The 18043-nt window shown below is 43.5% G+C and overlaps 1 protein-coding gene across 14 annotated transcripts in view; it reads right to left on the minus strand.

Annotated features, from left to right (window-relative positions):
* Positions 1-979: 979 nt before the first annotated feature.
* Positions 980-18043, minus strand: part of HECA (hdc homolog, cell cycle regulator) — a 44702-nt gene continuing 27638 nt past the window's right edge. Inside the window, exons 2-6 of one of the 14 annotated variants that reach the window (XR_003521357.2) lie at positions 11940-12992; positions 7636-7790; positions 4389-4569; positions 1736-1777; positions 980-1222 (exon numbers count right to left, since the gene is read on the minus strand). Coding sequence is in view for 6 of the 14 variants with exons in the window: in XM_027601609.2 (XP_027457410.1) it covers positions 4405-4569; positions 7636-7790; positions 11940-12992 (1373 nt within the window). In the remaining 8 variants the exon portion in view is untranslated. Of the gene's footprint in view, positions 4570-7635; positions 7851-11939; positions 12993-18043 lie in introns of those variants that run through there. The other 13 variants (XR_003521355.2, XR_003521354.2, XR_003521356.2 and 10 more) reach the window with 13 other exon arrangements.

An 18043-nucleotide genomic window follows, 5' to 3' on the forward strand; every position in this document is an offset into this window, starting at 1 on the left:
TTAAATAAGGTTTATCCCAACTATGGCCAGCTAACAAAACACGAAAAGAACACAAGCTCGAGGCAAGCTTTTTTTCTTCCAAAACTTACCTCTTCACTCAAGAAACAGCCTGCATAACCTAACTGCCGCTAAATTTAAGTGAAAAGAATATAAGCCAGATTTAAAGAAATGGAAACCACTATAAACAAACAAGATTCTTCTCCCATTAAACTTAATTCCTATCAATTACTGCTTCACTTCTTCTTTCTGCTCTGCCATGGTAATAACTGTACTTTTCTTATAATTGCAAAGGAATTTTGTTGAATAAATTACACTAGCAGAAACCACACTATCCCGAGTCCTTAGGCCTTTAAATAAAAGTTATGCCTGAGATATCTGTAGTTAATAAGCAGGAAGATAGGCCTTTGAATCCACTGGCCGACTGGAGACATGTCGCTCAGCCCCATTTCCACCTCTTATCCCGTGTTCCAATGTTTTTGTGGATTCAATCCACTAGCTGAGAGTGACAGTTGAAATGAAAGGGACAATGAGATTTAAAAGGTAAAACATACCTGACCCCAGTGCAGAAAGTCACAAGAGGTTTAATCACAACTCAGTTTTCATTATCTTACAATGAAGAAGCATGTGATCAAGGCTTCTTGTTATAAAAATTGTTATAGGCCTGGGAACCCAAGAAAAATCTGTGGAGTAGGACTGTATGCCCATTCAACAGAATTCCCTCTAACCAGAACAATTAATTTTGGACTATCCACATGGAAGCAACTCTGTTATATAGAAGGCTTATTTTATTGCAAAGTGAGGCTGCATGCGACCCACCACCATCGAACAGCATAAAAAGTCCACGGTGCTCGTGATTGTGAACGCACCGTGGTCAAACCCCAGAAAGGCTTCCCTACTATCTTTTCTGATCAAACAGGCCCAAGCTCCAAAACCCTGAAGCCCCAAACAAAAAATAAAGTGACACACTGAAGAGAGGATACAATGTTAGCTTCTGAGATTTTATTATTTTTAATACATACATTTCACAAACAGAAACCTTCAAACACCACACACAATTCCATAACCAAATGTTTTCGTTTTATCAACATTCTTTTAACTATTTACACCATCTTCCCTCAACAAAAGTGCAATCCAAGACATCTTGACAAGAAATCTTTAGGACAAGAATATATTTTTGAGCTGGCTTTAACAATGCCCGTCCGTTATGTTTTCTTTCAATCACCTGGAAAAATAACAAAGTCAACAGGACATAGAGATGAGCCGGGTTAGGTGGCAGCCTATTAAAGGAACCAAAACACTGAACAGGAGCGCTTTCTCCTCAAGTCCTCCCCAAACGTCCAAAATTGCTCAAGAGCTGCAACCAGGAGACCAAAGAGGAGAAGCCATGTGGAGGTCCTAACCCAGGGACAGGAGAACCGACTGTACAGGAGGCATTGGTCTTACAGGACAAAACAGAAAACTTCAGCAAATTAGTTTTCATGGTCTACTAAGTTATGCATCAGCCTGTTAGTTTTAGTATTTAAACACCTAATAATATTCTTTCCTGATGAGTTCATTCCCCCCCCAAAAGATATGAAAATACTTTTTACTCTGAAAATAAACTTCTTTTGCAAAACCTGGAAATTAAAGATCAGGGAGAGCTCTGTCTTACTCAGAATGGAATAATTCACCCCACTGCCCAATTTCATGGCCAATGTCTATCTTTTAATCAAGCAGTTGATAAACTCGGTATTACCACTTGCTTCAGATGCAGCCAGAAGTGGAGAACTGAGCCAGCCTGAAGAGGAAACGATAAAGCCATCAGAAATGGTTTCTCACTGAACTGAAGCAGGTAAAATTTTATTTGTTCCAGGTACAGAACTCTTAAAAACAAACGATAAAAAAAAAAGTTAGAACAGATGAAAAATCACTTTGAAATTGTTAGTCACTTATGAGTGGTTCATTTTATTGAACACTATTTATCAGAAAAACAGAAAATGGATCTCTTGGGTGACTAATATCCTTTAATAACCAAACCACAACAAAACAGTCATCTTTTTTGACATACTCCAATTTCTACCAAGGTATTCAGAGCAAAGTACTTTTGAGAAAGTCTGGTGAAAATACTAAGGTCAGCAGATTTCCAAAATAAGATTTATTACCCACACTGTGGCATACTCATTATATTTTATTCTCAAATAAGCCAGATTTTCTACTTTAGATGAGACTGTGATGCCTTACAGGTAAACGATACTCTCACAGATACCTATGCCTCTCCTTTTTCAGAACTGCAGCATCCACAGAATCCTAACTTTGTGGTCCAAATAAAGGCCAAAAGCAAATTTTACCCAATTACAGGGAAAACTACTCCTACTTATTTTTCAGAGAGTAGAAACCAATAGAAGGAGAAAATACTGAATGCATCAGAGACCATATTCACAGCACTTTTAGACCAAGGGGCTTGTGAATGTGATCTATACGTAAACTTTAAGATCCAGAACAATAATAAGCAGGTTTCTCTATGAAATTTTAGGTGCATTAAAAAATAGCATTACAAATATTTTACTACCTGCTTGAAATTCAGAACTAAAATTCAAATGTTACTCTCAAGACTCAAGAAACTTACTGATTTTTACACTTGGGTACATGAGAGAATCAGTGGGGAACCAGTTAATTCACAATTACAGTTTTGTGTATTAAAAACAAATTTGCAAGGGCCATGTCCTATAGACCTTTTTCAGTTGCATCAAATACTGTCAGACCAATATCGATTTGTTGCTTCGATTTGAGCACTTCTCCCCACTGTGAAATATTTTTCAGACCATCAAACACCAAACTAGATGCAGTGAACCGAATTATAATCATCCAAACTGAAAGATGAGAATATTAGTTGATATACTGGTTTTCAATGCTCTGTTGTTTCAAAGTATCAAATATTTCATACAGTAGAACTGAAACTTGCTTGCAGTAATAGCTAAACACTTCGGAGAGGAAAAACAGCTGTTTTTCTGAGGGAAAAAAATGGTATAAACCAAATGAGTAATACAAACTGTTCATATAACCCCAAATTTGGCTACTCATAAAAGATTATATTTTCAGTATTCTTTTAGCATATATGTACATAATACTTGAAATTACCAAATCCATTTTGAGAAATCATACTCTAATTCCAATTCTATGATGGTATGGGGAAAGCCCAATGCTCTGACTAATCAAGTTATATAAATTATCATCTTTTTTCACTAATGGTGAAGTATCATGGAGAGCTTCAGAATGATGTATTTTCAAACATACTGTTATACATTACAATCCACGGTTTTGAGAAATGAAACACACTTTAAAAAGAAGTATTAAATTATTGTTCTCTTCCTCATATCCTCACAAAGCAATTTTTTTCCTTTCCTTCTTAGGGTCAAACCTAGGATCTGGGAAACTCAACATTAAATGGGTCAAATGTGGCCATAACAATTTTGTGGAAGATAAAGCATGGTGATGATGGTTCTGAATTTCACCAGTTCGGATCTATGGCTGTGAGATTTACCTGTGAGAAGGATCTGACATCAAATGGCACTTGGACAGTGCAACCTACATAAATCAGTACCACCCAAATCATGTCATTCATGGATTCTCCTTAAGAGCTCATCTGACCAACTTCAAAGACACAATTCCAACGATAGGGTTCTGCCTGATCTTGCCCCCCTTGAGTCCATGCGCATCACTTCCAAATTCATTTAGTATATTCTCTCTGTTACAGGTCAGTTTACCTAAAAATATTTTTAGGTAAAAATTTTAGGTAAAAAAATAAAAAAACACCACAAGTTTTCATAGGTCTTATAATTTGGATCTAATTTTCAATAGGAAAACTGCCTGCTAAATCACAGGGGTGACAGAAACAGCATTCGTGTCCACTTTCAAATAATCTGCAGGTCAATGTGTACTGCACAACACTGAACCAAGACGGACTAATATACTCTCAGCCCTCCAGGCACAGATTGACATTCACGTGCCCCATGTTGCTCCCAAAGCCTGAGCAGATCTAAAAGTGGGTTTTCAGACACGTAACATTTTAATAAGAGGTTCCTTCCAACTCCCACCATGCTTTTAGTTGATAACCATATCATCCCTTTACTAAATTCACCCTATCCTCCCCACCACCTTAAAAGCTGCATGAGAGACTCTTAGTGATAGTGAACCACTACCCCAGACTCACAGGATTGTCCATTTGAGCTCTGGTCAGGACCACAGACTAACACTCAGGAGTCAAGCGAGGGCAAGGGGCCAAAACCATTTTAGTGGCACACATACACAAAGGAACTCCCCTTTAAATTAGAAAAGAAAGTCATGTCACAGAATGTTTCCCTATAAAAGATAATGTAATAAAGAAATAAAGTCAATAAAATAGCTATTACTAAAGCAAAGCTTTCATCAATAAGCTTCAAGAACTTTGAAGGAGGAAAATGGCTTCACGAAATGGTAGTCCAGGTTCCCACAGTGCGGACACTGCTGGACATTGCTGTACTCGGAGAAGTACTGCATCCCGATCCGCACGTCTATCACAGGCTTCCCACAGTGCTTACAGTTCAGGCGGGCCTGTGGGGGAAACACAGAGGCGTCAGCCACCATGCCCTCCCTTCCACCTCACCACACTGTCAAAGTCACCCAAATCAAAATGCAACACTGTTATGTCTGAGAAACTGATCAAGAGCTTAGCCAAGCGTCCCTCTTATTACCAAAAGCAGGGTAGGCAGAGCAGAGGATACACATTCACATATTCATTATCTGTCCAACAGTGTGACTCCTCATTTCTCTGTGGATCTGCTGCACCATTAGCACTTTGACCTACTGGTAGGAAGAAAATTCAAACTCGCACTGCCTGAACTTCTCCTGAACTTCTCCATGGAAGCTCCCCTAACAATAGGACACTCCTTCCCCCTGGATTGTTAGGAGCAGGTGCAGCTGACTCCCCTCATTCAAAGCCTCATGAAACTTCATGGACCGTGCTGAGTTTATTTTAAAAAATTCATATACATTTCTCATTCTGCTTCTTACTACACTTGTTTCCTTTGATGTAAAAATAAAGTTTCCCGAAAACACTCCAGCAAAATTAACAATCCAGGAAGAAGTGCTCTGTGTTACCACCGCACACTAGTTCTTCATTCATGCCTGGGTCTCTAACGGCACAAGACTGGAATCTTTTAGCAAAAGGTCCAAGACCTTAGAGGAATAACCAGAAATGATAAGTACAACAGTTTCTCAATTTAGATTCATTCTAAAAATGTAACAAAAAGTATAATCTCATTTTGTCCTCAATACACTCATGGGAGGTATGTGTAGTATGTGAATTTTAGATGAACAGGCACATAGTGATAGCAACATGCCCAAACCACATAGGAAGCAGAAAGGCTGAGGACTGGACCAAAGTAGCTTATTCCAGAGCCCACATTCTTAGCTATCACACGGACGACCTTTTTGTAGCTAAGATAAATTCCCTTTTCACTAACCGCTCTGAACAACAAAAGTGAAATTCTGGGCAAACCTCTCTCTTTAATCATTCTCTGTACTCTGTTATTCCTTTCAAATAATTAACCATTAAACTTCTTTTTGGCTCAAAGTCTTAGTAGAAGACCCTTAGTAGCGTCTAACACTTGCACCTTCCCAGTGAATACACAGTTGCCCTTGAACAACATGGGTTGAACTACGTGGGTCCACTTAGAAGCAGCTTTTTTTAAATAAATACAGTACAGGACTAAATTCTTTTCCTTATTATTTTCTTTATAATGGTTTCTTTCCTTTCCTTTATTGTAAGAATACAGTATACAATACATATACAAAATATGTGTTAATCAACTATTCATGTTATCGGTAAGGCTTCCAGTCAATAGTAGGCTATTAGTAGTTAAGTGTTTGGGGAGTTAAAAGTTACAGGGGGTTTTCAACTGCACAGGGGGTCAGTGCCCCTAACCCCCATGTTGTTTAAGAGTGAACTGCAGTTAAATGACATTTTTTAAAAGCCAAAGAGTCATCAAACATGTTTTCCATTTTAGTTGGAGGCCAGAAAATAAAGGTCTGGGCTTCCATTGTTTTAAAAGAAATATATCATGAGTACCAACAGGTTGGCCATGGCAGGATGCCATTCGGCTTTCCTCCCTAAAGATAAGGAACTAATCCCACTGCCTTTCAGTGGTATAGGAGAAAGAACAGCAGACAGGGAGTCAAGGGTTTTAGCACATGTGGCACGTTTGTAATGACCTCCACTGTGCGTGGAAAACGAGGAAGCTGACCTAGCTCCCCGGGTCCTTCCTAGCACCAACGAATGGCCCCAAATTCTTTTACTTCCTCATTTCTTTAAGAGAACCCTCTCTTGTGTGTGTCAAGAGAGAGGAGCCACTTCCTTCTGTTTCTCTCGGCATTGTGGCACAGTTGAGTACTACAAAATGCTGCAGTGCGTCGCTCAAAGACTATGAGATCTCTGGTGACAAACGTAACAAAATACAAAATAAATAAATAAATAAAAGACTATGACATCTCATTTCCAAAGCTAATGGAATTTTAAAATGGAAATGTGGTCAATATATTAGAATAGCGTACAAGTAGTCAGCCCCGTCTGGAATCACATGACCGGTCATGGGTGGCCATTTAGGTCTCCCATGCCCATACTTCTCTTTTGAGGACACTAGTACAAAGTCTGGCTGAAATCCCTGCTCTGCCAACCTTTTCATTCAACTGGCACAGCTTCTCACAGGATATTCTTTTTTAAAAAATCAAACCATAGTGCTAAAGATACAAAGCTATAAAGTAACTAATAAAGTGCTTATCAGTTACTTATATTAAAAGCCAGGCTTGGCAACTGAAGAGCAAAGTAAAATTCTCTCCTACCCGTGAATATGAAGGAATTGTAAAACAAGGCTTTCTTTTCCCCAAGCACTTGGAAATGAACCAAGATACTTCCAAGGATTTTGTTTTGTCTCTTGTGTTTCCACGGACTTATCTAACGTGTTTTCCCAGACTACTCCTTCCTTTTTTTCTGGTGACAGCTCAATTTCGGAAAATGCTTCCTCTGAGCAGTACTTTAAAGATTAAAAATCTTTTCTAAGGCAGCACAGGAAGGCAGCTCCTGCGTAACTGCGCTACCCCACAGAAAGGAAGAAAATCCTGTCTATTCCAGAAAGTAAAACTTTCTTCTTCCTTTTCAATAATGACTTTTTCTTATTAGAACCTAAATATATGTTAATCACACAAAACATAAGAAAATGCAAGCAAAAGGAACCACTTCACATCCCAGCATGCAGACACAGCCTCTGGCTTATAGGTTAGCAGGTCCCTTTCCAAAGTCACTTTTTACAAACAGAAGCACACTGTTAACACCATTTTATAAACTACCTTTTTTACTTAATACACTAAAAATATTTCCCATTGATTATACATTATTCCACAATACCCCCCTTTTAATGGCTGCAGAGTATTCGGCCAATACCTTCGTCACGCTGTGGTAAATCAGCCATCATTCCTGGGCGCGGGGGTGGGGGCGGGGGGAGGTAAGACCACTCGCTATCTTCCTCGCCCTCTCCCGAACTAACAACAGTGCTACCCTATCTCCTCAGCATTCGCCAGGGGACAGCAGCCCGAGATCATGCACTGCTCGCCGTCAATACCAACCTGACAGCACGGAGAGGCAGCCAGGATGTCGTAGGTGTACATGGTGCCCAGCTGGTGCCAGCTGCCGTCCCACCGGGACTTACACTTGATGCAGATGATCTTGTGAACCCCTTCCAGGCAGTCCACGCACACGGCGTACAGGTGCATGAGTCTCCCTGTGCACAGAAGACACAATGCTGAGAACGGTCGTCCTCGGGGCTAAAAAACTGGCTGATCTATCGATTATAAGCAAACATGTTACCATTCAGATAAAAGAAGAAGCAAAACGGGTCATATTCATCCCATATCCCCAAGCTGTCCTTTTAGAATAATGATGAATTACGAACTACTGTCAATGGGACATACACTTAAAAGCTGTATCTTATTAAATATTGCTTCAATTCACTTTCCTAAAAAAGTACTGCCAGGTTTACAACATGGACCTCCAAATTCAAATGACCAAGCCACAAATGCTACCAACCACCAGTGGTCACGCAGGACTCTCTGCTCAGAAGTCTGTGTGTGGCGCAGGGCCTGAACCAACAATGCTGGTCTGCAGCCTCGGGTTCGCATCCATCAACAACTGCCATCATAAGAAAGTCAAGTCTGTCTTGGTACTCGTGGCCCAGAATTATACCACAGCCACAATGACCGTGTTAAACTGTCCCTGTCTCCAAAACTGCTCAGCCACCACCATTATTTAATTTAGGAACCAGGATCATATATATCTTACTTGTAAGTGGTTATTTAAAAGGAGTTCAATGTCTTATTATTTACTGGGCTCTTAAGAGACACAACCCCATTCCTCCATCATTCTTAACATCTAATGCTTACAAAGGAAAAGAGGTCACCCTTGTTTACGTGGAAGGGTTAGGATTCAAATCATTAGGAAAGACTGGGCATGTCCAGGATCCACCCACACGGTGTACAACAGCAACACCACTGCTCTCTACGTAGGCGTCAGGGAGCTCCACCTGGCTGCAAACTACGCTCAGGAGAACACATACTCCTTCAGAATGTGCTGGCTCCTTGCCAGCAGCCCAATCATGGCTCTTCACCTTTCACTGGTTAGGACAGGCTGCTCCTTACCCTCTGGAAAGAGGTAAACAGTACTTACAGGGCAACATTTCATTACATTTGCTTACAAGGCTCTCTCGTCCTCCTCAAGGGTAGGAACCATGTTCTCTCTCTCTCTCTCTCTCTCACACACACACACTCTCTCTCTCTCTCTCTCAGGCCTATCTAATTTTCACCTTTCTCCATCCACTGTCTGATAGGTACCCTTCAGACGTGGTCCTGGGCTCTCTCACATACTCTTCCTTTTCTTTCTCTTCTCTCCCTATTCAGGAGTTCCTCCAATCTTAAGATCTGAACCACCCCCTGTTATAAAATAAGCTCCCCAGTTCTCATCCCAGATGCCTATTTCTAATAGTGCTTGCTAGATAGACATCTCCACCCAACCCAAAGTCCCAACACCCCTTCAAACCCAACACACACACCAATGCCCTCATCTTCTTTCCCCTAAGACAGGTCTCCTTCCCAATGCTCTTCACTCCTGTCCATGGCAGCATCCTTTATCTGCTCTAGAGCCAAAGTGAGCCAACCAGGATGCAGCTTCATCCTCTATAGGCAATGAAAACCACAATGTGATGGAAGTGATGATACTCAGTTCTAAGCTTACGCCTCTTGAGAGAAAGCACAGCCCCCACCCTCACCCCCTGAATGCAGGAAAAAGCCCAGGCTAGCCTACTGGAAGATAAAAGACCACACCGAACAGGGATGAGCCATTCATTCTAGCGGAGGCCCCCTGCCAGGCAGCCAGGCAGCCAACTGTCAGACACATGTCAGAGGCCATCCTAACCAACCAACCCACAGAACCGTGAGAATTATAAATCACCACTAAGTTTTGGAGCAGTCTGCCTTTAACAAAGGCTAAAAGATGTAAGGGATTAGGTGAAATTCTAGAAAAGGAATGAGACTGCTCCCTTCAACCTCACTTCCTCTTCCCTGTTGAGAAAACAATGAAAACAAGAACCTGCATCCATGAAACATGAGCAAGATGCTATTAAAAAGTGCTCTTGGAAATTATAAATATACACAAAATCTTAAAACTCAGAAAAATCCTGGGATACAAAGCCAAAGAAATCTTCCAGAAGGCAGAACAAAGACAGAGATAAACAATAGGATATATAAGGACTCCTTCCATCTCAAAAAAAAGGATCAATTTAAGAGATCCAATATCTGACTAACAGTTCCACAGTTGTTTTTAAAAATGAAAGAGAAAATGGTCAGAGAAACAAATCAGAAGAAAATTTCCCCAAACTGAAGACCATGAGTTCACACAGCCAAAAACCCAAGAAAGCACACTGCACAATGAATGGGGGTGGAGGGGAAGACCCGGGTCACAGTGAAACTTCAGAACGCTGGGGATGAAGAGAAAATCTTAAAACATTTAGGGGATGGGAGGGGAGAACAAAGGGACAGCAATAAAATGTTGACTTCTCAACAGTGACTCAGGAGACCAGAGACAGTGAAGAAATAAATGCCTTCAAAACCCTAAGGGGAAAGTATTTATAACTTGGAAGACTCTACCCGGCCCAACAGCAATCAAGTGTGAAGACAGAATCAAGATCTTTCAGACTTTCAAAGTCTGAAAATACCTATTCCCAGGCTTCCTTTCTCAGAAAGCTCCTGGGGATGTTCCTTAACAAACTGAGGAAATAAACCAAGAAAAAAAGAAAACATGAGATCTAGGAAACAGAAGATAAAGAACAGAAAAGTAAGTAGAGAATTCCTAGAAGGGCAGCCATGTAGTATGGCAGATATGAGTGCAGCCGGACAGACAGGGGCAGGAAGATGAAAGGCTCCGTGAAGGGAATTTAATTTCTACAAAAAGAAGTTCATTAAACGGATAACAGGTATGTGCAAATGCTTCTGAAAGCTTTGTGGGAGCTGCTGGAGAGTGGGAACAATCAGCCAATGTTTCCAAAAAGATTAAGCAAAGGAAATTGTGAAACATTAACTATAATAACAAAAGATGTCCTAGAATATACTGTACTCTATGATAGGAAATACACCTGTACTTCTTGCTCTACACTAGATATTTACATAATCATAGCAATAAAAACATTAAGGATTTTCACCAAGAATTGTGACATATTATCCTGAGAGAAAGGGGAAGATTTAAGAAAGCACAGTCATCCACCTTAAACATAAGTCAATAGACAATATCTAAAATTGGACATGAAGATAGCAGTTTTAAAATCATGATGGTGGAATGCCTGGGTGGCTCAATCGGTTAAGCATCTGCCTTCAGCTCAGGTCATGATCTCAGGGTCCTAGGATTGAGCCCCGTGTGGGGCTCCTTGCTCAGTGGGGAGCCTGCTTCTCCCTCTCCCTCTGCCTGCCGCTCCCCCTTGTTCTCTCTCTCTGACAAATAAATAAAATCTTTAAAATAAATAAAACAAAACAAAATAAAATAAATAAGTCAGTTATAATTGAAAAATGCTGTCTCTGGGAACTGAGACAGCAGGGGGTGTAGGAAGAAGACAGGTGGGGATATATCATCTCTACCACAGGCTTTTTTAGCACACTTTTAAAGTTACAAACATGTTACACCTCATGTATCTCACCTTTATATAAATTCAGTAATTTTACATGAACTGACAGATTGCTCATTTATCCTGACCAACCCCCATCATTCAAGTTCTGGCTGAAATACCCCTACATCCTTGAATGTCATCCCCAGCACTAAGCTCCCCCTGCCTTCAACACCAGGGTGATGCCTCAGCTTCCAATAATCCACTTTCCTTTTGCTGTTATTAAGAAAGCCTTATCTTCCATAAACTTCAAGATTAATTCAGCTAATCTAAAAACACGTTGGCCCTCTCTGCCCCCACCCTTTCCCTTACTCCCTTATGTTTACAAGGATCAAAGAGAATACACAGCGTGCTGGGCACATTAACACAGGTTTCAAAGGCAACTGTTTTACACCAAGTGACATAATTATGCAATTCCTACTCTAAATTCCCTCCCAATTATGGAAAACTATACCCAAGGAATCCTCCCTTCAAATTACAGAACAAAAACATAAAAAGACCCACCCGGACAACTGTATTTGATACAGTGACATCAGAGTAAAGAAAAAAAAACCCACCACCACCTCCACCACCTCGGTGGACAAAGCTGAGATATTCCAACACTGCCTGGCACCTAACTAGAACAAAAAGCACCATCCATTAAAATTAAGCCAGAAGGGAGCAATCCCATCTCGCTTCTCAGCTTTTAACAAACAGAAAGCAGGCAAGGTGAATGAACACCTGTACCTTGAAGATGACATGGAACATCATATTCGATCTCGTCGTGTCTCGACGGGCTTAAGAACAGAGTTCCGTCCACCAGAGGGAACTGTTCGAACACCGGGAGCGCCCGGTGACACAGGGCACAGTTTACAACATTCCTGTGGCTGGCACTGAGGGCCGCAAGAATGAACTTGCGCAGATCCTCGCCCTGGCCCATCTGGGCATCGTCCTCCATCCGCACGTGGAAAGTGTTCAACTTATGCCTGGGGATGTGAGTGAGCAGCTCGGACAGGTCGAGGCGCCGCAGGAACTGCACGGGCGCATCGAAGTGGCCCCCCCTGTGCCCCGATAACCCAGCCGGACTGTACTCAAAGTGGGTATTCCGGAACACGTGGCCTCCGGCCATGGCCTTTTTGTGAGGCTCCAAATGGATGGCATTCTTCAGGAATTCCCCGAGGTATCTGGAGGAGCGGGGGCCGCTGAAGTGGGCGGGGGAGAGGATGGAATAGCCAGTGGGCGGGGACTGGCCCGGGGAGGCGCAGGGGGAGCGGGCCCCGTAGGCCGCCGCCGCCGCCGCCGCGCCCACTGCCTTCTCCTGGGAGTTCTGCCGGTCCATGGAGTGCCGCCGGGGGGGATCATGGCTCAGGCCTTTCTGCGGCTTGCTGGGTGGCCGGCCCTTTTTGGCCTCCTCCCCCGCTTCACCAGGGGGCCTGCCGGTGTTCTTCTCCGAGCCAGACTTCTTCTTTTTTTCGTCCTGCATCCGCTTCACCTGGTACCAGTCCGTGTCCTTCTTTAAGTGGCCCTGTCCACAGCGGCAGGAGCAGAAGCGGAAGGCCAGGTCGTAGCCCTTCTTCGTCCACATGTTTTGGCGGCACTGCTTCTCGTTCCAGCTGCGGGCACGGCCGATGCAGTTAAACTGGACCAGGATGCTGCTCTCCCACTCGTAGAAGCACTGCAGGTGCATCCAGGTGCTGCAGGGGCAGTGCTCATTGTTGCACACCACCTTCTGGTAGTCGTCCTTGTCTAGGTCCACCGGCCTCCCGAAACTGCAGAGCAGGGGCGTGGCACAAGGGGCCTCTGGGGAGGAACACAAAGAGAGGGGTTCAGCATGCGGGAGCTGGGACTCCTGCCGGCGCCCCATCAGGGATCAAAGCCACCCCCCCCCCCCCCCCCCGTGAACCCATTCATGCCAACAGGACAATTTTCTCGTGTCAAGACTTCCACCGCTGGAATAACACCAGACAGGATTAAAAAACATTTACTACTTTCTTCTGGTACTCTGTGGTGCCAAGGGAATTTATTTTCAGATATTTGTTATCTGCTGAAAAACACACCAGTAAGCTTCAGAAAGTCCAAATCCTTCACAGTGCAATTAGCAGTATGTCAGTACTTACAACAGTAGAGTGTAGTATGAGGTTTTCCTAAGATGTGGGGGTAATGACAGGCAGTTCCAAGGTTCTTTAAAAAGGAATCACTCCAGTGAACTAGGAAATATTACGATGAAACCACTTAACCCACCAGCTCCAAAAGGACCCTCAAAGCCCTTTATCACAAGTGTTAGGTTATCCTGAATACCACAGAGAAGGTAGAAAACAGAATTACCTCATCCTCAATTCTCTTCTAGAATGGTCTGATACCTAATGGCAGGAATATCTGGTCAAACTAATTGTTGGTCTACACAGAATTACACTGCCAGGCTATGAAGGAAAAAACCAGAGTTCTCCTAAAGCTATCAAGACAGAAACTAGAACACCAAGATATTTCTACCCTATTTAACCACATGCCCCACAGGACATCTAAAAGGCCAATCAGTTTCCCCCAAAGAAGGGAAAAATTGGTGACACAAAGTAGAACCCATCTCTTAAGAAGTAAACAGGATTTATAGAGATTCCACGGGATTCCGGTTACTCCAACATCCGTAACATTTTCAAAAGGCCCTTTTGGAGAGCAGTAATACTCCTAGTTGGGAACCACTGGACTTGATCCAGAAAGTTCCACATGCTAGCCCAATTCAGACTTTACCTTCTGTTGTAGCTGAGAACCCTCAGCCGGAGTTCTGTTTTAGAAAGCTCACCCTGGCGGCAGTGTGGGACATGAGGGCTGCGGGATTCAGGAGGGCGGGTGGGGGCAGTAACCCAGCTGAGAAATGAGTGCCTAAGCAACAGCAGCAGCAGAGTAAAAGGCACTCACTGTTGGAGGTAAGCAAACACTGATGGACAGCAAACATGGGAGGGGCAGGTCTGGACAAATGGACAAAGATGACTTTGGGCTGGCCTTATTTTGGACCTGCTGAATCGACAATGCCTATGTACCAATGAGGTGGAGAAAGACAAGACTGGAGTAAAAAAGACCTGGAGCCTGAATACAGATGTGTAGCCGCACAGCCAGAGGTGGAAGGAAGTTAAATCCCTGGACTGAGGAGCTAGCCCAAGAGGCATGTGAGAGGAGGAAAAGAATCCTGAGAAGCAACATTAAAAGGCTGGAGAAGAGTCCTCTACAGAAGACGGTTAAGAAATGAACTGATAATTCACTGCAAGACAAGTCAGGAGAGAATTCTATCAAGGCAGTTGGAAAGTTTTAAGAAGAGAGGACTGACTCAGAACAACTGTGACACCTAAAAATGTCTCCAGACACTGCCAGCTATCCCGAGGGGAGAGGGAGCAAAACTGCCCCTGGTCGGAAACTACTGGGCAAGTCAGAGACTGAAAAGTCCTCACCAGAATGATCAGTGAGCCAGTCAGTGACACCTTAGTAGGAACAGTTCCGGTGGGATGACACAGGACAGATCGGAGGTGATGGTGAAGAGAGGATGAGGAAGTCAAGAAGTAGAAGCAGTTCAGATGATCTTCCAGAAAACTCTTCCCAGAAGTACAAGGAAGGGAAGGAAAAACAATGGGAAGAGGCAAGGGCTGAGACCTACACGTTCACCTATTCGGGGAATGAATGCCAAAAATTTAGGCCAGCCTGAAGAGGAGGAGGCAACAAGCTCCTCTTCAGGACTCCAGGACTCAAGGACCTTCACAACCTCACCACTGCCCACTGAGTCACAAATACAACATTGCACCAGCACAGGTGATAGGACCTATAAAGCCCAGGACACTCGGATGTTACAATCATCCCTTGCAGTGTGGGACTCCAGGGTATCAATCACAAGGCCCTAACCAACTTGTCTGCTTCCGCTCCTCTGATCACTGCAGCTCCCCCATCTACTGCCTCGCAGTCCACAGCCCTTAATCTTCATTTGTCCAAATCCCACTCGCCTCACAGCATGGACTCTCCACCAGCCTGCCTGAGCTAGAATCCTGGCAGTACCACTGTTGAGCTGTGTGCCCTTGGACAAGTTACTTTTTATCTCCAATTCCCATACAGAATGCAGATAACAACTGAACGTACTTTATATGGCTGTTATAAGAAAATTCTGATACATAGGTGGTGCTTAGAGCAGGGCCTGGCATCTCATAAACCTTCTCCCCTTCTTCCCATCCTTCGAGGCCCACCTCTAGACAGATTTCACCAGAACCACCCCTTCCCCAACACGGTCTGGTCTGAACCTTACTTGAGTCCCCACTGTGATCTCATCAGGTTGAGGACTCCAAAGAGGATGCCTTAGTCATCTTTGTGTTCCTGGCACCACCAGGCCTAGGCCTGACACACATCCCATGCTGAATAAAGTTGCCTTAAAACAGGGCCACAAAACCCCATGTGACCAGCAGAGCAGAAGGAAGAAAGCGAGCTGAAATCCTAGACAGAAAGAGCTACATGTACTGAAGTGCACCAAAAAGAAGTAGAAAAATGGTCTGTAAACTGAGTAAATTAACTGCAGTCACCTGGGCTGTGACCTTTAGTGTCCTTTAAAATGTTAATTAGTCAATTAAACAAAGTTCAGTTGCTTTTATCTTCAATCCTTCAGAGAAACAGCCTTGGAGGGAAGGTCTTTGAAATGTAGTGACAGTAACCGAAGTGCTAATAACCCAAGACTCGTGAAATCAAACTGAAGAATGGCCTAACTCTACCTGTGCATTTACGACATCCAAAATTTAAAGTTTTAAACGCTGAGACTGGCTTGATATTTCTTTTTAAAGTATTTTCACATTCAAGAAGGTAGATTAAGAGGGGGAAAGTCCTATTTATATCTTTCTCAAAAAGCTGCAAATGGATCATTTAACCAATACTGAGAACTTCCTATGTACCAGGACTTCAGAGCGGGAAGAATCAGCAAATGGTGCTAAGAGCTCCCGCAGAAATCTCCGCGGGAATCACAGAGGAGGCAGTGTGGCTCCAGGTCCCTCTCCCTAACATCGCCCAGCCTCCCCACAGCCATCCTCACCTGCCTTCTGCCCTCCACGGCTCGGCAATGAAGAGCTCCCACGCCAACCTGCCAGCCTGCTTGTTTACATCTCAGCCACTCTGATGTGGTCTTTGTGGCTAGGCCTCAAAAACAAAGACAAGGGCTTGAGACCAAATATTATGTGCAACCGACACTTCACCCTGTTACACACCTCCAGCACAACGGCGAGGCTCCAAGGAACAGGGGGAGTAGCAAGGGAAGCCTTGGGTACCACACGACGGCTTCTGACAGGCTTTTACAGCTCATGCAGCCTTCCGATGAGGCTACGATGGGCTGGCCTCTGTACTCAGACAGGATAGCCTTCAAGGCTTGGTTAGAACTTGTCCTCTCCCCCCACCCACTGTCCACACTGGAAAGGCAGCTGGGAATAGTGCGAGTGGGGTTTGGGAGACTAGCTGTTTGACATGGAGCAGCTTCCTGCTTCCTCAACTGTAATGTGAGGACAAAAATGCTTGACCTCATTCACAGCAAATATATGTGGAAGCGCTCTATAAAGTTCCCCAACAACTCTCCCATGCTACCTACCTCTTCTATAACTTGATACTTGTGTATCTGGCTCCCTAAATCTAGCTCCCTAAAAAAAAAAAAAACTAAATACAAACTGCTGCAAGAGATTTCCTATTTTTTCTAATGTTTTGGACCCACAAAAGGGGTTCAGAAAGTGACGAATGAGGCCATGCCTCTTTTTCCAATTTCCTGTCTTACAGTTAACTAAAACATACAGGAAAAGATTGTAGAACTCTAAGAAACTGCATGAGTGCCCTTCAGATCATACCTATAACAAATGAGCAGTCTAATTTTTTTAAAAGATGTTATTTATTTATTTGAGGCAGGGGCACAAGCAGGCGGGAGGAGGCAGAGGCAGAGCGAGAAGCAGACTTCCCCTGAGCAGGGAGCCCAACACCAGGCTCAATCCCAGGACCCCGAGATCATGACCCGAGCCAAAGGGATTTGCTTACCTGAGCCACCCAGGCGCCCCACAAATGAGCAGTCTTATAGAAATGCATTTGACTGCTTCCTGAACGTGGTCTCTAAATTTATAAAATTCCTAGCTCTTAAGAATTGCAGTCCCACAAAGGTAAAGGTATAAACAGAATACAGACTGATCCGATAAAACAAAACTGTTCGTGAGATGCAGGGAGAAGGAATGGCACAGTCAGTGAGGGCCTGTGTCCCATACATCCCTTAGGACATGCATCAGAGCTGTGATAGTTGACTAACAAGCAATATGAGAAAATGTTCCTTTGTGCGTTTGTACACACGTATATAAACCCTCCAGTGCGTTTTTACAGCTTCATCGTCAGATACTCAGGACTCAGCTTCTGTTTCTCCCTGCCCAAGTGAAAATAATTAGGGATCACCTCATTCCGGGCAAAATCTCACGTGGTTTCAAGTCTGGACAATAAGATAGCTAGGCTGACATCACTTGGGCAAAGTCTGTCACTCTTCCCAGGCTTCGCATCCCGTATCCTGCCTCCCACACCTATTAAAAGGGAAGGATCTGACAGCAGATCTGACATTTACACCAGCTACCCAATAAACCCAAATCCTCTGACACACCCATTCACACTAACAGGAGCCCCATAAACCAGACAGACGTTGCCACTGTCAGCTTTTTAACTGTAAAATGTAATGTTTTCATCCCTCTTAAAATAGTTGCAAGCATCACAAGCAGGTGGGGAGTTCAGCGGGATGGATGGGGAAGGAGGGTCTTCTGAAGTCATACAAGGCTTTCTAGGTGAAATCTAGGGTAGACACTTGGTCACATTCAGCCTTGTAG

This window comes from Zalophus californianus, chromosome 7 (genome assembly GCF_009762305.2).
Source record: "Zalophus californianus isolate mZalCal1 chromosome 7, mZalCal1.pri.v2, whole genome shotgun sequence".
Taxonomy (NCBI): Eukaryota; Metazoa; Chordata; class Mammalia; order Carnivora; family Otariidae; genus Zalophus; species Zalophus californianus.